This window comes from Sinocyclocheilus anshuiensis, unplaced genomic scaffold, assembly GCF_001515605.1.
Source record: "Sinocyclocheilus anshuiensis isolate Anshui unplaced genomic scaffold, SAMN03320099.WGS_v1.1 scaffold775, whole genome shotgun sequence".
Lineage (NCBI taxonomy): Eukaryota > Metazoa > Chordata > Actinopteri > Cypriniformes > Cyprinidae > Sinocyclocheilus > Sinocyclocheilus anshuiensis.
The window spans coordinates 693,036-715,270 of NW_015552614.1; the positions used below are offsets into that span (position 1 = coordinate 693,036).

Genomic DNA, 22,235 nt, shown 5'->3' on the forward strand with positions numbered 1-22,235 from the left:
TGTGAATAGTTTTCCAAGGTCAAGAGACATATTACAAGTGATTGCATTCAACTCAGTGCTGAAAGCCGAGTGAAACCCGAGTGTTTATGTGTCAATAAGGCCTGGTTTATCTGGGATGCTTGGAGATGAGCTTGGCCTAGTTGGTTGGCTTGTTGGATCCTAGTTCACAGGAAAGCCACGGGGTATGTGGGGGTAAATCTGTATGAGATGAGGTCATGACAAGCCCTTGGGTCTGTCTGGTCTGGCAGAGCAGAAGGGAAGAGAGTGAGGGAGGGTGAGGAGAGGAAGAGGAGGGGGCTGGGTGTTGTTATTCTCTTTTAAATAAAAGATGAATGCACCCCTTTCTGTGGGCTTCTCTGAAAATGGGGTTTAATCCCTTATGCATCCCAGAGTGCTTTGCAGGCATCCTTTTGTCAAATGGACACATAGTCTTTATGCCGGTACCCCCTCGCTCTCATTCTCACACTCTCATATATGCATGCTGGGACATATTGGGGTCTGACTCTGCACTCATTCACACAGACACTACTATGCCAGTACAATGGTTTTAAATGCGAAGTTTAGCCTGTAAATATCTACTGTGGTAGTTCATACATAATATATATATATAATGAGGAGTGTCCGGTAAAAAAAGGCACTTTTTACTTTTTTACTTTTTTGCAATTCACATAAATAGTCCTGCAATGTGAAAAAAAATAAAAATAAATAAAAGTACAAATATTCTACATAATCTGTCCAGAAAAATGGCCAGAATTCACTTGGGGTAACATTTAGATGACCTTTCAGATTTATTTAATTATTAAAACCTTTATAATCTATAATAACATTAAACCTATTTCATGTTTCCTCTAAACCATTTTATTTTTCGGTATCAAGATCAAAGGCACCCTGTGCAATTATATTTATAAACGTTTCTTTTTTTAATTATAACAATACATTCAATTAGAATAATAAGACACAATCAGGAAGCATAAGATGCCAATCAAATAAAATGAGTATCAATAAAATTCATCCTTGCATTACAGAGGTGAAACAGAAGAACACAAAGGTGGCATTTAGGTATATTTACATAATGTCTAATGAGGCTCAGAGGTGGCATGAATTTAAGTCACTTAATATTACCTTATTGTTTATTGAACGGTTTTATAAAATCAATATCACATTTGCGAACTCCCTTTATAATCATTAAAATGCTGTCACTCATCTTAGTTCATTGCGACCTCACAAACTTCCGTTGTAATCAGTGAAGCTCTCTACACTGTACAATAAAATTCTTATTTACATCCTGTCTACTCTGTTTGCTATAATGAGTGGATTCGATTTTCGGGAAAAATCATGGTTCCAGTTAGAACTGGAACTCTGTCCCCCCGCGTTCCCCCCCATTCCCAGCCCTTATTAATACGAGCCGAGGTCATAAAAACGGAATGTTAAATAACTATACAATAATTTAAAAATGCTATATAAAATAGTTTTAGCTGGAATATAGAGTGTGTCTTTTTAAACAGACACCTTTGTAAACAGATTTTTCAACTGAAGCAGCAGTCCAGCTCTACTTGCTTTAAATGGGACAAAGATGGCACACATGCACCCATATGAACACATAGCCAGTGCAATTTCAGCAATATTCAGCCCCCAAGGCCTCCTTCAACATCCCTCAATACTGTGCTTACATCCTGGCACCGAGAAGAAGACATACATATGCACTTTTGGATAGAAAACATCTGTGCGGTGGAGGGTTCGCTTGGATCTCAGGGCACTCAGCACAATAGTTTGTCTGGATCTGGCCCACCAGTAGCTGCCAAAACATGTCAGCACTTTGTCCTCCTCTTTTCTCAGTACTTTAATGCCACATGGACCTCATCCACAACCACACTGGGTGTCCTTATGTCTTTCTTTTGAGAAGATAATAGTGATTGTCTGATTTACTAATGATTTGTTCTTTTGAATCAGTTCTTTTTAATGAATAAGTCAAATTGGTTCACAAAGTGCATGTAATTCGCTTGACTTCGAGAGCTTTGTTTGGGAGTTGAATTAAAGCGGATGACATGTTAATACAACAAATAACACAACTTTTTACAATCTGTGTAACTTAATTGAGAATATGGATATAAACATTAGAATTTAACTAAATATTTAGGACTGTTTCACAACAACAGAATAGCGTAGCCACACAGGGACTTCTGGGAATACTGTTGAGGGATAATTTACCCAAAAATATTTTTGTCCATACAGTGGAAATCATTGGGGACCAAAACAACACTGGTCCTCACTATCATTCATTGCATTTCATTAAAAAAAAACAAACAAAAAAAAACAACATAAATTATATATTTAAATATTATGTAAATCATGTTTATTTTATATTCAAGGATCTCAACATTTATATGCATACTCTGAAATGTTTTATTTAATTTTTTTAACCTCTATTTTAATCAAGCCAATAGGGGTCGGCAACCTTTTCGGCATTACGTGCCATTTTTTATTTTTCTGGTTAACCACTGTGTTTTTTTTTTTTTTAACTTTTCAAAAGTTTCTTGAATAACAGATATACAGTGTGACCGTACTGAACATCACTGTATGTGTGTGTGTGACAAGGCCAATGCATTAAAACCGTTCAGTTTAATCACCGTTCTATATTAATGCGCTGCTTTAATTGATGCGCACGCGCACACACACACACCACTCGCACACAGAGATCTGAGATCGCGATGTGCAAAAAGTAACATTCAGAAGCTCATAAACTTGTTGTCAGCGCAGCGCTTTCACGTCTATGTTCAAAAATGTGAGTGAAAGTTAAGGGGTTAAATATTTATTTTTATTTTTAAGTAAGAGACAAGAAACAATGGAAATGTGTGTACATGGACAAGATGTTTATTTGCTACAGGCAGAACTATCAGGCATTTCAAATTAGAGGTAACCACTGCAACCACTGAATCGATTTTTCCCCCCAGCCCTACTTTTTACTTTAAGTGATTTATGTAATCTGTGAATCTTTTTGAATTGTTTAATTGAAACCAAGTGTCCAAATGAACTGAATCACTAAAATGATTCATAACACTGATAGTTGTATATGTTGTTCTGTAGAGTTATATTTAAAAGTGTAGTAGCTAGTTCACCTAGTTCTCTACTTCCTCTATGGTGGAAATGAGATTAGCAGATGCTGTACATCTGTTTTGGTTGGTATCAGGCTTCTGCTTTCTCAGCTAAAGGTCTCGGCACTTTTTTTGTGTGTCTGTTCTGTGTCCAAAATGAGAGGTATTTACGACTCTTTCTAAATCTGCAATAATTGGAGAAGATTTCTGTTTGCTGTAGATGGTTTCTACAGCTGTGTTGCCATTCTCGTTTGACGTGTGGAAAAAGCACTAGGTTTTTTTTTTCTCAGCAGGGAATGCTGGAATAATTAAAAGCATATTGGGCAGGAAAGGGGCCCAGCTGGCAGGAAGTCACGAGTAGTGGCGATGAAACGATTTACACCAGAACACTGCGCTGTACACACACAAACACACGGACTAATGACACATAAACACTGAGCTGAGAGGAAAAAGCATCCTCTCAGTACAGATGGGGGTAATATGCTGATTTAAGTGTGGTTTTGTCAATAGTAGTGTGTGCTACAACATATTACTGAGTAAAATCTGTTGTTACTGACCAGATCCTAAAGATCTACATGAAGATCTGCAAGATTTACATGCACATTAATGAAAGGATCTGGCTTTGCTGTTTGGATGAAGTTGGGGTTCCACATTTAAAAAGAATGGTGTATTGGATCAGTTCAATGGAAAGCACAGTTGAATTTAGTTTAGTAGTTGTTGACAGATATGTTTTTATGTGTATATGTAATACACTGCTAATATAATGTTTGAGTTGTTGTTGTAAAAAAATGTTTTATACACGGTTATTCTTATTTTACATATTTTATTATTTATTTTATATAATATAGACCTGAAATTCACGTTTAAGTAAATATTTACAGTAATTTACATGCGCAACATGAATTACATTTTCTGGATTTACTTTTCAGACAAAGATAGGATTCCACATTTAAAAAAAAAAAAAAAATAGTGTATTATATCTGTTCGATAGACAGCAAAATTAAATTTAGTATAGTAGTTTATTTTTGTAGTGGTCGACTGATTTTTTTTTTTTTTTGTAATCATCATCTGCTGAAATGCCATTCTCTCGTGAAAACGAGTACGACAGTTAACTGAAGCTAGAAATTATGGTTTATAAAGTTTTAAATATGGATAATAGAGTCATGTGGAGTACTTTAATGAATGGATGCACTTTATTTTGCTTCAAAATCTTGACCACCATTCACTGCCATTTTAAAGCTTGGAAGAGCCAGGACATTTTTTAATATAACGCCAGTTGTATTCGTCTGAAAGAGGAAATTCGAAGGCTACGTTCACACTATATACACCTAGGATGGCTTGAGGGTAATTTTCATTTTTGGGTGAACTATCCCATTAAGTAAATATAAATACAAAGTACTGTAAGTATACTTTAAAGTGCAAAAATAAACAAATTGTACATTAAATTGCTTTGTTTTACAAGCTGTATGTTATGGATTTGTCAAGACCTGATATAGATTGTGGGACTGACACAAAGGGAAATTTCATGAAAGTTTTGTTGTTGATAATATTGCACATCCGCTTATATTTACCAATTCTGCTGCTTGAAAATAATTACAGAACAAATTTGACTTTAAAAAAATATTTGATTTCTGCACGCACATTTATAAACTATTCGGGGTTGGTTTTAAGGCATTCCTGTAATTAGATAATGCCAACTTCCTGCTATCCTGCTCTTTATTGCTATAGGGTCAGCGCAATACAAACTTAAGCTCAGTCTCTTCCTCTCTGTGTGTCTCTGAGGGCTGGTAATAAGATAATTACATTTGAGAGCTTAGACTCCCTCCCCCATTCTCAACTTCTCCTGGATTTTTTCGTCTAGTCTCTTCTCTTTGGTGTTGATTGCTGGGTAGTCTCCTTTTGTGATCACATTAAATCTGTTGTCTAAACTACATCACATGCCCAGGAAATCTCAGCTTTGTAAACTTGGGTTAGTTTTATATAAACTATAGAGGTCTATGATGTATCCTCATTGAGATTTGAAATCTAATTTTGTGTGTGTGTGTGTGTGTGTGTGTGTGTATGTGTGTGTGTGTGTTTGAGCTGATAATTAATCATCTCTAATCTCTTTAACGGTTGCTGTCATTGGTGACTGACTCAAATGAGCTTTGACACATCAACACAAAAGCTGACATCAACTTGCTCACAGGTCCCTCAATCTCACAGACGACTAGGGATGGATATTAATGTGAAAATCTCATGACACCAGTTTTAAGCCATAACACAATATCTCAGCCCACTCAAGATAACAGTGAGTGTGTAAGTTTAACTTTAAGGGTGTCGCTGCTGTTTTAGTGACACTGGTGATCGTGCTGTGATAAGCGTCAGCACAGGGGTATATATATATATCAGACTGGGTCACTCTGGGCATTTGAGGACAAATTGGTGATCTTGCTCTATTTCAAAAACCTGAGCTTGTGATTATCAGCTGTTTGGTGATGCTGCATTTCAGTAAGGTTTTTAGAACAGAAGTTATCAACATTTTTGAGGCCTCTGAATGTCCAACGCAATATGTGTGTATTTACATAGTGTGTGTGTGTATGAGTTATATTATTTTATGATTAACAGAAACTGGGAGTGTCAATATAGATAAATTAAATAACCACAAATTAATTTTGTTATTCCAGAAGTTCAAAGAAATGCATGTTCTTCAATATGTTTTTATGCATTAAGTTAGAATGTTAGAATGAGTTATGAATCATGATAATAACATTTTAAATAATTTAAAAAAGTCATCATGCTTTGCTATTTGCTCTAATTTTAAAAGTTATGCTTTTTTGTAATTTGTGGTGCTTGCTAAATTTGCCCTTAATTCTTGATACAATCTTAATTGATGATAAAATTAGTATTTGAATTAGATCAAATGTAAAAAAAAATAATAAAATAACATAGTCTTACAGTAAAAGTGTTGTTGTTGTTGTGGCTGTTTTTAGCGGTAGAATAATATAAGAGACTTGGGGAATCTAAACAGATTTTAAAACTTTAGGCATCATACACTTGCCAACTTTATATTTACACAGGAAAAAAATGGGAATCATACAATAAACAACTGAGGATTTTCTATGAAATCGGTCAACTCGAACCTGCAGACTGGCTCTGATTTTTGGCAACTAGTGTCATCTTGTCCAGACTGTAAATCTGGGCAAAGGTCTTGTAGTGTATTCCAGCTATTAGCAACCCTTGCCCTGGCAACAACCTAGAATGTTTTGCATGAGCAAGCATCACTCACATTGACTTCAGAAAATAAAATGTAAAAATACAATACAAATTTAGTTGATATAAAAAAAGTGTATTGCAAGAACAATGTGCTTCTTGGGTAAACAAAGGACATCCCCTATATATTCCATTAAACAAAGATATTCCAGAGGAATCTAAATATTCCCTATATTTGTATGTTAAAAACTGACTGTGATTTTGATAGGAATGTTGTTCCGAGACTTAACAAGGGATGTTGATTTAGTATCATATCCTAGTACTTGGCACCATGTTGTGTGTGTGTGTTTATGCAGATTTGCATACAGTAGAACCTCTAAGCTTATACTCCACAGCTCTGAGACCAAAAGAAGTCTCCCATGTACAACCTGACCTACATTTGCTGCATATGGAGAAAAATCTAGATCATTCATGACACATCTGGTTCAGTTGAAGAGCTTGTGGATGTAGATCTGGATTAAACATGCAGGACTCCTAAAAGTAACTCCCATTTTATCCAAAAGGGGTGTATTTTCTATCTAGAATAGCTCCTCGCACACAAGCATAATAGTCTAAAACGATGTTACTCCAGATTACAAATAAAGACAACATGTGATACTGTAAAATAACAAAAGATTTTGATTGTAAGAACCAGTTTTCAGTGGCCTCATTGTATTAATTGTTCACAGCTCATTTACTGCTACACTAAAAACAACGAAGCCTAAATGATTCTTTCTTTCTCTCTCTCTCTTTCTTTCTCTTCAGTCTGTGTTGTTGCTAGGTGCAGCAGTGTTGGTGTGTTTGGCGCTTGACCTCCTCTTCCTCCTCTTCTACTCCTTTTGGCTATGCTGCCGTCGCAGGAAGAACCAGGACTCGCCCAACGCGGACTGCTGCTGCACCGCTTGGTGCGTGATCATCGCCACGCTCGTGTGCAGGTCCGTGGTTTGCATTCTTATACACTTAAATATGAAACACTCATCACCTCACTGCCTCCACACACATATAATGTGGCAATACACATCATAAATTCCAGTTAATTGGGCATCGCTTTGGAACTTCCACACAAATAAAACTGTCAATGAAATCCATCCAGTTGGGAACATTTCGGCTCTGTTCCTAAACCTAGAGAGCTCTATTGCTGTCCACTGCCAACACAGGCAGAAATCTGAAATAGAAGCTCATAGTTGACTAATCTCAAAGGACTAGTTCCCCCAAAAATGAAACTTTACTGAAAATGTACTCACCCTCAGGCCATCCAGGATGTAGATGAGTTTGTTTCTTCATTGCAATAGATTTGGAGAAATTTAGCATTACATCACTTTCTCACCAATGGATCCTCTGCAGTGAATGGGTGCCGTCAGAATGAGAGTTGATAAAAACAATATAATAATAAACAAATCCAATCATTAAACTGATTATAACTTCAAACAGTTGCTTCCAGCTAAAATATGAGTCCTCTATTAATAATATCCATATATTCTCTAGTGAAAAATTAGAAATATGCACAGATCAAACACAAGCGATCTAATCGAAGTATGTTGTTGGATTTTGATGTGAGAGGACAAGATGGGATGGGGGATGTTATTATGCAATGTGGACTTGAATTTAGGCCATAAGCAATGGTTTGAAGTGAAAAGCCTTCATGATGGATTTGTTTCTTACAAGCACGCAGCTTTTTGCTTCAAAAGATGTTAAAGGATGGGCTGAAGTCTCATGGATTGCTTGTGGATTATTGTGATGTTTTTATCAGCTGTTTGGACTCTCATTCTGACGGCACCCATTCACTGCAGAGGAACCTTTGGTGAGCAAGTGATGTAATGCTACATTTATCATTTCTTCTACATTTCTGTTATTTTATGTTCCACAGAAATAAGAAAGTCATACAGTTTTGGAATGACATGAGGGTTAGTAAATGATGACAGAATATAAAAAAAAAAAAAAAACTAAAGAGCTCTCAAGTAATTGCTGTATGACACATAATTCATGTAACATATGGCAGCTTATTAAACGCCTAATGCACGCAGATGAGCGCCGCTGGCCATGATTCATATGAAATAGTAGGTGTGTGTTTCTCCTTGTGCAGTGTGGAACGGATGCTACCTCATCTGTATTTTTAGTAATAATCCCTGTCTGTATCTCAGTGAATGACTGGCAGCATCCCGTACATGCTTTGCTTGGTTAACCCTTTCATTGTTCAGGATGTGTCCTGTTAGGACACTTTCACAATCCACATGCTGTCACATTTGACTGTGATAGTTAGGTGAACAAGCCTCCATCTGCTTTCTTGTCAGTTTTGATAAATCAGTTACACTACCTTAGCTGACCTTGACAATTAACCTCAGCATTTTAAACAGTTTTTTAGTCTAAGCTAGTAAATAGTGAAGTGTTTGTCTGCAGTGCATCCTGTTGTATACACTTGGTGTCTGGTGAAAATGTCTCTAATCATTCCTGTTAGATCTCTTTAAATATAGAGAGAGGCGAGAGGTCAGATCAGGCTGGCAGCCATTCCAAACTGAACCCAGAACACAGAGGTTAAGTAGTTTAATCAAGTGTCTGCATTAGTTAGTGGTTAGAATGATGTTGGCTGAATAGGGGTCATGCGCAACAAACTTCCGTATTCTTTAAAACAGGTCACGTCGCTTGTGCTTCGGATCTTTTGTATAAACTTCGTTAAATATGGAGCTGTTTTATACCTTCAAATGAGATACCAAAGATGAGCATAACCGATGTCCATCATGCATATAGACTGATATCTAAAAGTTTTTTCTTCTTGCTATAATTTGGACATTAAAATTGAATAAAGCACCAACAATAAAAACAACTAGCTAGGTTAACTGAGGGATTACCTTAAAAGTACATGACTATTGTGACGTGTTCATACTGCTGTTAACACTTTCTCCAAGATCTGTTTTCCGGTTTTGTCTAGTGATGTTCCATCATCCTGCAATGACCCTGTTTAATACTACCAGCTGCTTCAGTGGTCATCCTGTAGATATGGAGTGATTTAGTCTTGAAATAAAAGCCACACAGAAATACTGTGATTTTTTTAGGGGGGAGGCTTTGCAGTTCACAAAGTTATACAAAAGCCATCTAGAAAGAACTGCTTGTTGTGACATGCTTGCAGGACCTGAGATTTTGGGTTCCTTCATTTATGTAAATCATAAGCCCTGATTGTACCAAAAGGATTTTACACTGTTCTGTTTTAATTAAAGATGTACATTTTTTTTTGTGCACAACCCATTGATGTGGACAACATTTTAGTGACTGATGCCATTTTAGTATTTGTCAGCCATGATTAATTTATTCCACAACTAAAAGTGTCCAATAATATGGAAGTTACTGAAATGAAGTGAGTAGTATTCAGCAGCTCATGTGACCTTGGCGGCATGAAAATACAAAAATACAATACAAAAACTAGCTTTAAACAAATACAAAAGATTAAAAGGATCATTTAACATATTGTGTTATTAACATGAATTATAATAATAATAATGTAAATCAATAATTATTAATGCCTTTGCAAGTAATCATAATGTAAATACATTTATACATTATGAAAGTAAAAGTTACTTTAATTTGTGTAAATTATAAGACATACTTTTGCATACGAATCTTACGGTTTTGTTTTCATTAACTGTTTTTCTTTATTGTTCTAATTGCTTTTAGGTTGCTTTCTTCTGTTCAGATGATTTTCTGGGCTCTCCTCCCATTTGTGGCCCCACAAGGGTCATTAGACGGTCTCCTCCCCTCTGTTCCACCCCTTCTGCCTTCCCTTCCTCCTCCTTTCTCTCATCAGCACGCTCTCATCTGTCCTATATCTGACTTCATGCTCTGCCATTCTATGCTGCGATTGACAAACAAAGAAGAGATTATTTCCCTTAGAAAGAAGAACAACCAGAGAAAAGGACAATGACATCTGATTGATTGAGCGAGATGCAGATAAAGCTTAACTGGGAGAAGAGAGCGAGTTGCGGATCAGACTGAGTGATGGGTCCATGGCAGAGATGAGAGATGTCATGCTGATATGATGGGTCAGATGGAACGCATTGTGCCTCATGCATCATTAAGCACATCAAATAGTGTACACATGCACTAATGCACACACGTGCTCAGTTGGGTGACCTAAAACATTGGAGCACTCTCCCTAATCTCCCTAAAAAACCCTAATCTCCCTAATGTTTTGTGTCTTTAGTAGCTCAATGAATGTGTTCTCATTTAGAACCATTCAAAACACTGGAACTGTTTCATATTCATTACATTCAGTTCCTTTAAAGGAATATTTCAGTAAGAAAGTCACCTGTATGCATTTCTTTCTTCTGTTTAACACAAAAGAAGATATTTTGAAGAATGTTGATAACCAAACAGTTTCAGTCCCCATTGACTTCCACTGTTTTTTTTTTTTTTGGTCCATATAATGAAAGTCTATGGAAACCAAAACATTTTGGTTACCAACATTCTTCAAAATGTCTTCTTTTGTTTTCCATTGTTTTCACCAAGTCATACAGGTTTGAAATGACATGAGGGTGTGTAAATGGTTTTCGGGTGAACTATACTTTAAGGTTTAACAACAGTTAAAGTAATGCTGATCACCACAAAAATAATTTTGACTCGTCCCTTACTAGTTTTTTTTTTTTTTTTACATATTTTCATTTCATTTTCATTTCGAGCTTCCCCCAACGTACTAAAAGAACCATAGTCACTTACGTTGTTTTTTTTTTTAATAATATTTTGTTAGAAAATAATCTATAAAATGATACATTTAGTTCGGTTCATGCATCAAACAAATGAAAAATCTGATACTGAACAAATGTAATATTGTATAAATATTATAAAATATTTACAAAATAAATAGTTTTTTGATGCTGTTGTTTTGACGTTTACTGGAAAAAATGAGATAAGCAACTGATTACAAGAATTACGTTTTTTTGCATTATATGTGCGTGTATGATTTTGTCCTGTGCTAAAGAGATTCACCGCAGATAAAAAATATTTTCTTCCTCTCTGTATAGCATTCTCTCTTTTTCCCTCTGTCGCCCTCATATCAGCCCCCCCCCCCCCCCCTTCTAATATGCTGATTTGCTGCTCAAGAAACATTTCTTCTTATTATTAATGGTGATTGTGGTGCTTAATATTATTTGAAACCTATTTTCAATTATTTGACATTTAAAAAGTGATACATTTTTTTAAGACCCTTTTGTAAATCGATCAAAAGAACAGCATTTGTTAAAAGTATTTACATTATATTGTAGCAACGTAAAAGTCTTTACTGTCACCTTTGATCAATTGAATGTGTGCTGGCTGGATAAAAGTATTAATTTCTTTAAAAAAAAAAAGAATTATAGAAGTTCTTGCAAAGAAGGTGCACGTATATACACACAAACACATAAAGAATAAAATGCAGAGCGGTCAATTCACACGTATGATTTTGATTTATTACACAAAGCATTAATTGCAAGCTGGTAATTTTAGGGAAAACACACAGTTCTGTGTTTTAATGTCTTTGTGAAAGCAAAAAACAACAATGTTGGTTCAGCCAAGTTTCAGGGTCATCAAGTGATTTTTGTTCTCTTTGCATTTCAGAATAAAGACATTGTTTGTGTGAGTGTTGAATTACAGCCTACATAAAAGAGTCTGCCACATTCATATGAGCTAATTCCTATTTTGATCACTTTCCCACAGTGCTGGCATTGCAGTCGGTTTCTATGGAAACGGCGAAACGTGCGATGGCATGACACGACTGACATATTCCTTGCGCCATGCTAACCAAACAGTGGCAGGCATCGACAAACTGGTGAGTCATTGGTGTTTTTGTTACATTTTGCCTTATCCAGGTATTCAAAACACACTTAACTGCCCTTCTGTGGTCAGTCCTAAACGCATTACCACACTTTTCATGCACTCTACCATCTCTGCTAGCTATTTTACAGCCCTAACTAATAGGGTTTCATGGCATAGGCATACCAATACTAAAGTACTGTGGTACAGAAAATTTACCACCCTCTTTTCTGAACTCCCCACTGCTGTTGCTAGAGTTCATTGCCCTTTGCTAAACACTTTAACTTGAATAAACACTACTTCTGCTGCCAAATACTCCATTGCACCTCATGGCCATAGCTAAAACCCCAAGGATGCAGGGTTATTAAAAGTTCATGTATTCAGAAGGTTGAGGGTTTAATTGTTTTGGTTGGCTGGCCAGGACTTCTTGTAGGAAGCAATTATGTGTATCCAAATATCCATTAGCAGGTGTTCTGACTGTTAGAGAGCCTGAGAGGTCATGGAGTCCTAATTTTCATGTATAAAACCGAAAATAAAGTTAATCTAATAATCAATTCATTAATCGAATTGTATTTGTTGTGTATAAGCATTTAAATTGCACAGCATTGAAATGTCACGGTTTCAGTGCCTTCCAAAACTTTTGAGCAAAAAGTTAACCCCTTTACAAAAGCACCCATCAGTAGGCCATCTATTGTTGTTGTCGTCTTCATTAGTTGTTGTTCTGTCACTTTAGTTTCTTTTACAACTGTCTTAAATTAAATCTTACATTTTTTTTAATCAATATTGAAATGAAAAATCTTCTATTATGTTTGTTATATTGCTGTGAATTGGTTGTTAATGATTGTTTTTCATTACAGCTGTATTTCACTTTTGTTTGCCTCTTTTAAAATACATTGATCTTGCCATGAAAATAGCTATAGATGCTGGTATGGCAATAAAAAAATCAATCAATCAATCTTGATGACAACTTATGGACAGTCAATATGATGATCTAGCAGGATGGATGATGGATGAACGTGATGAATGATACATTTATATAATACAATATGATGAAATCAGTAGATGTACACCTAATATTTTACAATCACAAATTAAAAAAATTATGATCAGCCTGTTCTCCAGAATTCTTTGACTTGGTCAATCACTAATAATGACATAGATAATAATCTGCCAATTTGATTCAGGGGGCAGAAAAAAAAATGGATCTGATTGATTGAGCCTAAAATATTTCCTCATGTTTGTGTTTTAGGTATCAGAGAGCACCAGCTGTCTGAATGAAACCCTGCAGGGGGGTTTGGTGCAGCTGGAGACCGTGTACTCCAAGCATACAGACTACCTGTCCATCGTCCAGAAACTGCAGGGTCAGCTGGACGAGCTGATCAATCTGATGGTGGAGGTGCCTTTCTGGAGCAGTATGGATCTCTCTCTGGATCACCTGGCATCCGTCACTGAGCAGTATGACTGGTACAGGTAATTATGAAGTCCAGTCAAGTCATCATGCTCTGTGATGTCTAAATTTGTCTCCGCGGTATTACCCAGATAGTGGTGATTTCTAAAATCCTGATGGTTTTTACAAAAATGTAGTCTGGCATGACTTGTTAGCAGATGTCACATGCGCTTTGATGTTTTGTTATCTAATGCAGTGACATTCAGACATTAGTATGACTTAAATGTCCAAAGACATACAAATTAGAGTTTATGGACATACACAATAGAGTTTCTCAATAATGAAGTCCAGACTTGTTGCTTGGAGTTATAAAGACATTTCCAGCCACCTGGAAGAGATCATGTGTATGTGTGTTTTGTAGGTGGTTGGGTTATCTGAGTCTGCTGCTCTTTGATGTTATAATCTGCCTGCTCGTTTTGGTTGGTCTCATACGCAACTCTAGAAGCATCTTGATCAGGTAAGTGCAAAAATGATGAACACATGTTTTTAGTTAATATCACACACAGTAGCCACCCATGTAATCTGTCAAAAAATGGCCCCTAAAGAACCTTTTCTCTACCTTTAGGAAACACCACATTACTTAGACTTGTGGCCAAAATATAAGACATCTTTGTTTTTTTTTTATCATTTTGTAAAATTTAATTTAGTACCAAAATACATTACTTTTTTCCTATCCAAAAATACACTGTTTTACCCTATATTACCCTATAATATATATATAGTTGCTATCTGTGAAATGTTGTTATTGTTACCTAAAATGATTAAAAATCATTTTCATTAACTGAAATAAAGCTGAAATAAAATGTTAAATGAAAACTTGAAAAAAAAAGTAAATAATAATGAAATTAAATTAGTTTAGGTATGCTAAATATAAGTATTTAAGGGGAAAAAATGAATAAAAATTACTAATAAAACTTGAAATACAATTATAATGAAAACTGATATGAAAAAGCTACTTCAAAGTATTGATAAACACTATAATAGAATATAAATACTAAAGTAAGACTGCTATGAAATCATTTTCTGTATGGGTGTTATTGAATTTGGCAGGGCGGTTTGAGATGTGGCATTACAATACAATATAGGGAGAATGAGAAATTACCTGGAATTGAACTCTGAACATGTATCAGGAGAACTTAATGGTTGTAATTGACTTTAACTCTCACAACAAAGAAATATTGAAGTGTAAGAAAATCTAAATAATGAATGTGAGAATGTTGATATGCAAGATCACATGAAATTTCACGGTACATCAAAAGGGACTTTCTTGTTTTCCTGGTGCATTGCAGGAGGTGCTTCAGGTTCAAATGCACTACCTGAGTTTACAGTTTCAGGTTGGAAATCGTTGTGTGAAAATACCTATTTTTAGCCTGTAACTATGCAAAATTGAGATCCATTCTCTGAAAGCCTTTAGAAATGGAGAGAGAGCTAGAGCACGAATCAGAGAGGAGTTGGCAGAGGAGAGATGGATTCAGGCAAAACAAAATCTATTTAGTCTACAAGGGAGGGTGAAGATCTTCCCTTGATTCACTCTGACTCACTTTTTCACTCCTTCTGCTGCAATTAGACACCTCTTCTGTCGCTTGTAGTGTACATGCATGTTTGTTTGTGTTTATATTAGTGTTTGAGGGCGCATGTGTATCTAGAAGCACATTTGGTCAGTGGGAGGTTGTTTGAATCACCAGAGATGTTTACTAACTGGGTTACTCACCATGAGCCTAAACATGTTTTAAAAGAAGCCAACCAGAAAATATCCATCAACAACACAGAAACATTTCGGCTTTGCTTACAGGAATAACTAGACACTCATCCACCTAGTCCCACCATTAAACGGCAACTCAGATGACACCCATTTTAGTTCAGAAGAATTAAAATAAGCGCTTTAAAATATCTCCAAAGTGTCCAGAATGTTTTCCATTGTAAGCGCATGACTGTAAACACTGTTTTTTCAAACTGAGGGATGAGTGCAAAGTATTTTCAGTGGTTATTAATAATCTCTTTCTGTCCTTCAGCGTTTGTTTGCTAGGTGTGCTGACGCTGGTGATCAGCTGGGCTTCACTTGGGCTGGAGTTTTCTGTTGCTGTAGTGAGTAAATTAGCAGAAACACCTTTAATTCTCTTTAATTTTATATCAGTATATTTATGTTTGGTTCTATGGCTGTCTAAAGAGAGTTTTAAATAATAAACTTACTAAGTGAAGCCAAATTAACATTAAGATTAAGATTATTTTCTTCAGGAAAATATTGGCATTATATGTAATACGTATATGTTATATGTAATGTGTATAATTAAGTATATACACATTTTTTTTAAATGTGGGGTCGATTTATTTATTTATTTATTTTTTTATGTTTTTGAAAAGTCTATTATGTTCACCAAGGCTGCATTTATTTGATCAAAATTCAGTAAAACAGTAATATTGCAAAAATATTATTACAGAGTAAAATAACTCTTTTCTATTTTAATATATTTCAAAATGTAATTTAGTCGTGTGATGATAAAGCTGAATTTTCAGCATCTTTACGCCAGTCTTTATTGTCACATGATCCTTCAGAAATAATACTAATATGCTAATTTGGCATTCAAGAAACATTTATTATTGTAATTATTATTATTATTATTATTATTATTATTATTATCAGTGCTGAAAACGGTTGTGGTGCTTTATTTTTATGGAAACCGTGATACATTGCTTGCAGGATTCTGTGTAAAAGTTCAAAAGCATTTATTAGGAATATAATTTTTTACAGCTCCTGTCACTTTTGATCAATTTAATACGTCCTAGCCAGTGCTGAAAACGGTTGTGGTGCTTTATTTTTGTGTAAACCGTGATACATTGCTTGCAGGATTCTGTGTAAAAGTTCAAAAGCATTTATTAGGAATATAATTTTTTACAGCTCCTGTCACTTTTGATCAATTTAATACGTCCTAGCTGGATAAAAGTTTACATTTCTTAAAAAATAAAAAATAAAATTACTGACCCCAAACTTTGGAATGATGTATGTTTGAAATAAGAATTATAGATAAAGTTTTTACAAAGAAAAAGTGCAAATATATGATGTTGTTGGTGGTGTTCTCTTCCTCAGACTGCCAGTGATTTTTGTGTTGCCCCTGACTCTTACATCACCAAAGTAACACGTGAGAACGTTGATATCAAACAAGGTATGTGCTCCTAAGTCAAGTTCCGTTTATTTGTCTTTCACACAGTTTACACAGGGTTCACTGGGCATTGAAATGCTTGTGACGAGGCTCAGATCACAAAAAAATACAAGATGGTATAGACAGATATATCAAGTTAACAAAAATAATGTAAATATATAGTATATATTGAGAGTACAGATCAAAGAAAGTAGTAAATGCTGAACTCAAATTCACACATGGTTGCCATTCATTTCAGTCTATTTATTTTCTTATTTGCATTTTATTAATTAAATGATATACTGATAAATCAGTGCATACTGATGTGTATCAAGTCTTGTGTATGCCTACAAATGCTCTCATTCATTCACTTGAAATGTCCTGGAGCATTGCTATGCAGAGGAGGCTTTCTTAAAGAGTGTTTATGTACAAAGCAGGATTTGTATCCTGCTCTCAGACCTCGGCTTTCCTGGACAGACATGAATGTCATTGCTAATTAGTTCCCACAGGGGATACGATTCATGACCCTCTCAGTCCCTACACAACACATTCACAATCAACTCTCATTCACACTTGCATACACACTGGAAGCATTTGCGTTTCTCTGTATTGAAGGTAAGGCACTGGGAGGTGTGTCTGCAGGCCAGTAAATCTTGCAAATAATTTAACATCTGTGTATTTACTTCCTCCTGCATATTAATTTTATGTAATTGACACTTAATATACTACCATTCAAAATTTTGGGGTTAGGAAGATTTTTAGAAAAAGAAATGAATTTTATTTAGCAAGTATGCCTTATCTTACAGACCCCAATCTTCTGAATGGTTATGCATTGTAATAGTAGCAATTGATAAATACACAAAATTTATTAAAATTCACTCAAACTTATTTTAAAGGAAAATTGTGGTATATTGGCCAGTAATTGGGTTCAGATTCATGCAGCGTCTTTACAGTCATCTCTCTCTCACATACGCTCATACTCACACATACACACAGAAAAGAAACTTGATATCTTAACAAATGAAGCTAGTTGGCAGTTGTCAGTAATCTCAGCCAGCTGGCTTAGTAAATAATGAACTCGCGGGTCACAGTGACTCATGAGAGGCAGATGCATGCAGTACTTTCAACAGATTTACTGCTACGTTTTGTTAGTTTGCATCGGCTGTTTTCTTTGCAGAGTGATTTCAACAATATTTCAACATCTGATCAAGAATTATCTGTTTGTTGACCAACAGAAGACGAAGGCAGTGTTTGGGAAACCTGCCATTATGTGATGTCACACATTTGAACAGTTATTGGAATTCATATGTATTTGTTATTATCTATGTTATATGTGTGTTAGATATCCTGCAGTATTATCTGAAGTGCAGCATGGGACAGACCAACCCATTTCAGCAGGTACATAATTACTCTTTCTTTGTTCTCTTTCTCATTGTCACTCTTGTTCTCTTTCATGAATTATAAATCAGTCCTCTGATTTGCAGAAACTCTCCGGAAGCCATAAAGCTCTTGTGGAGATGCAGGATGATGTTTCCGAGCTCTTGCGCTCCGCTATCCGAGAATTCCCTAAGACAAAGGTGTGAGATTGCAGATGTCTTTGAGAGTGAAAGTGAGCATTGCTGTACTCAGTATGTGGATGTTTATCAGTTTATGTGCTTTGTCTCTTTATGGGTTGGTTATCAGAGTAACCTGGAGGACATGCAAGCGGTGTTAAACTCCACTGAAGTCAGTCTCCATCACCTCACTGCCCTGGTCGATTGTCGGAGCCTGCACATGGTATGTGTGTTAAGATGAAAAATATACAAAAATATTTTTTTACACTGCCAAGTTAATTCTGTGTAATGACAAAATGATGCATAAAAGCCATGTTAAAATATGTTGCCTCTGACCCACCTTACCCCGATATCTGTGTCTTACAAAAACTTTCTTAGAATTGTTCAGTGTGGTGGAAATCACAACACAATTGTAGGACAATCAGATTCACACAATAAATATTAAGATGAATTTTTAAGTTTCAAATTGAAAGTCTGGGTTTGGGACAAGGGTAAAACGATAAAATCAATACCCAAAATGCTTTTGAAGAGTAGCAAAAATACATTATGGTGAAATGCATGGTAAAAATGTATCCAAGACATACACTACCATTCAGAAGTTTGGGGTCAGTAAGTTGGGGGTTTTATCATTTTTGAGAAATTAACTTTTACTCAACAAGGACACATTAAATTGTTCAGTAGTGACAGTAAAGAAATTTTGAATGTTACAAAAGATTTCTATTTCAAATCAATTGTTCTTTTAATTTCCACAGATTCAAATTAATTAACAACAATAATAATAATAAGAAGAAATGTGTAATGCTGTGTGCGTAATCACTGGAGTAATGCTGTAACTGCTGAAAATTCAGCTTTGCGGTCACAGGAATAAATTAAATTTTAAAATATAATAAAATAGAAAACAGTTATTTACATTTGTAATAATATTTCACAATATTACTGTATTTTTCCCACCCCCATGTGAGATGCCGAATCCCTGACAAAAAAAACCTGCCGCTTAATCTCCCCCGTCTAGCTTGTACTAATATGAAGTGTCTAAAACTTTGTATTATGAGCACTTCCTGTGTTTGTTTGCCTCTTTATGATGAATTGCTTGTTGTATTCCTCAATTGTAAGTTGCTTTGGATAAAAACATCTGCTAAATGAATAAATGTAAATGTAAATATACAGTACATTTTTGATCAAATAAATACAGCCTCAGTGAGATTTATTTCAAAAACATTAAAAATCTTACTGACCCCAAACTTTTGAATGGTAGAGTATTATAAAATGGGGTATAAATGTGTTCAAAGTTGAAGGAACACTCCTATATTACTTTCCATGATTGTGCTTGTGCTTCCTGTGCAAATGCATTTAAGACACTTCCTTTACAGTGTTGAAGGACTTCTAAAGCAAGAACAGACTTTTCATATGGCTGTTCATCATTGGTTTTTTTCTGTCTCACAGGACTATGTGCAGGCTCTGACCGGACTGTGTTACGATGGAGTGGAGGGGCTCATTTATCTGGTCCTCTTCTCATTTGTCACTGCGCTAATGTTTAGCTCCATCGTTTGCAGTGTGCCTCACACCTGGCAGAGCAAGAGGTGAGAGGCCAAAGTTCAAAATACACCAAAAAAATAGATGTGGGGTGGGTTGAGGAGGGCAAGGTATGTAAACGCAGCTCCAGTAGATAGACAGAGAATTGACTGCCAGTTACGTGTTTGTTTAATGCTTTTATTTTGACATCTGCTCCTTCTGTTTTCACATATTAATCATGTTCTCATGACTGTGTAGCTTCTGTTGTCTTGTCGTTCATTCCTCTTTGTGTCATAGATTTGGAAAACCCACTGCCCTGTAGTATGTGTGAGAGACACACTTGGTTTGTAGTGCTCTATGGGTAACCTAAATATAGCTCGCGTATAAAAGAAAAATAGCAGTACATTTTGAAAGGAGTATTTTGAATTACGGTGATGGAGGAATTTGTTATTTGACTCACGGTATAGCATCTGTCTGTAATAGCGCTTGTGTATCTATGAAAAGGGAAAGTACAAAGAGACCCTATTCCAAATTCTGTGCAAAGGCAGACTGACAGTTCTGTGGAAGATGCTGCCTCCCTTTGGGCTATCTTGAAACTGCAAGAAAGGCTGATGTGCATTTGTGAAGAGTATCATCATCATTGAAACATGTTGGTGATGTGAAAACTTCATTTGCTTAGATTACACACCGGGCAAGAGTTACATGTACAAAAGATTTCTTGATCAAAGTGGCATCCAAATCTACACTTTCACAGATCCACTTTTTCTTTTTTTATTCCTTTCCTTTAAAATGCGTTGTTTTCCCCCCCTTTTTTTACGTTTCAGATCCAATTCATAGTTGTTGTTTGTTGATTTAATGCATGACTTAAATCACGGAGAGAACGTTCAGTGGTTACTGAGGACAATCCATTGGAAATGCGATGGAAATCCACAGTAGTTTTTGTGAGACTTTTTTATTTTTAAGTTCAGTTGAATTGCTTCTGACTAACATCATGGCTATAGGATTGTTTTGACTTTATTTATTTATTTATTTGGTTGGTTGGTTTGATTTTATTTATTTATTTTTTACATTGACAGTGCACATGTATTAAAGCAAATACATAACAGATGAAAATGAGATGCTGCCCCGTTTTAGCATCCTGACTGCCAAGTTTACTCTTATTCTATAATTGCCCATACGACTAAGATTAGTTAGAAATACTAGTAGGCCTACTGACTGAGCTTAGTTTTTCCATCAGTTGGCAGATAAACTATTTTCTAATTAGTTTAACTACATCATTCAATAAGCCATTAAAAGTCATTTATATTAAAAGTGGCTTTTAAAATTAAGAGTTGAGAGTTTCATGTACATTAGAAACTCCTAGTAAACATTTTTTAAAATATGAATATTACATAAAATATAATAATGTACATTACCGCTCAAAAATGGAGTTTAAATGTCTTTGAAAGAAATCTCTTATGCTCACCAAGGCTGCATTTATTTGATAAAAATCTATAATATTGTGAAATATTAGTGCAATCTAAAATAACTATTTTCTATTTGTATACATTTTAAAATGTAATTTATTCCTTTGATGGCAAAGGTGAATTTTCAGCAGCCAATTTTCCAGTCTTCAGTGTCACTTTGAATTAATTTGAAAGTTCTAAAGAAAAGCAATTTAATGTCCTTGCTGAATAAAAGTATTAATTTTCTTTTTACTTCATTTCTAATACTCACCCAAACTTTGAACTGTAGTGTATTTGATATTTTACATAAACATTTTATAATTTTAATATAATATAAAATAATGTAAGATCTTTTTAATTTTTTTTCTTTAGATTTTTAAAAATTATTTTTTCACACATCGTTGGCTAAAAGGTATTGAGAGACTTTTAAATACTCGATGTAAGTGTGGAGTTTGAGGATTTAAGATAAAATTTAATCTGAATGCATGTGATTCATATAAAGCATGCAATGACTCATATTTTTTTACAGTCATGAAAATTCACTTTGAAGAGAACTCTCCCCTTTGTAAAACGACAGAGATAAAGAATGAGAAAACGAATGCGAGAAACATGTCATTTTGCCAGTACCCATCATCAGTATGCTTTAGAGTCATATGTGGAATGGCGCGAAAAATGGTTTTAAAGAGATCTTCACCAAGTCTAGTGAGAGGAGAGACCTTTTTCCCTCCCCTCTGACCCAGGGGCACGTGTTTGACCTGTGCTAATTTGTCTGAAGGTCTGAGGAGGAGGATGGCGATGAGACTTCGGCCACACTCGGCCCGCGAGCGCCGCACGATAACCTGTACCGCGTACACATGCCTAGCCTGTACAGCTGTGGCAGCAGCACCTACGGCAGCGAGGCTAGTCTCCCCGCTGCGGCACACACTGTCAGCAACGCACCAGTCACTGAGTACATGTGAGTGTAGCCATGCTAACCTCATCCTAATGCATGGGCTGGATTTGAAGGACCGTACCGGTTTTACAGGTCCTGTAGTATAGGCTCG

At 35.5% G+C, this 22,235-nt stretch overlaps 1 protein-coding gene across 2 annotated transcripts in view; it reads left to right on the forward strand.

The window, feature by feature from the left end:
- LOC107665965 (protein tweety homolog 3-like) overlaps positions 1-22,235 on the forward strand; it is a 33,342-nt gene that overhangs the window by 6,057 nt on the left and 5,050 nt on the right. The window contains exons 3-13 of one of the 2 annotated variants that reach the window (XM_016457048.1): positions 7,089-7,258; positions 12,003-12,114; positions 13,348-13,568; positions 13,907-14,002; positions 15,558-15,630; positions 16,631-16,706; positions 18,025-18,080; positions 18,167-18,259; positions 18,366-18,458; positions 19,679-19,815; positions 21,968-22,147. In XM_016457048.1, the coding sequence (XP_016312534.1) occupies positions 7,089-7,258; positions 12,003-12,114; positions 13,348-13,568; positions 13,907-14,002; positions 15,558-15,630; positions 16,631-16,706; positions 18,025-18,080; positions 18,167-18,259; positions 18,366-18,458; positions 19,679-19,815; positions 21,968-22,147 (1,307 nt within the window). The remainder of the gene's footprint in view (positions 1-7,088; positions 7,259-12,002; positions 12,115-13,347; positions 13,569-13,906; positions 14,003-15,557; positions 15,631-16,630; positions 16,707-18,024; positions 18,081-18,166; positions 18,260-18,365; positions 18,459-19,678; positions 19,816-21,967; positions 22,148-22,235) is intronic. The other variant, XM_016457049.1, reaches the window with a different exon arrangement.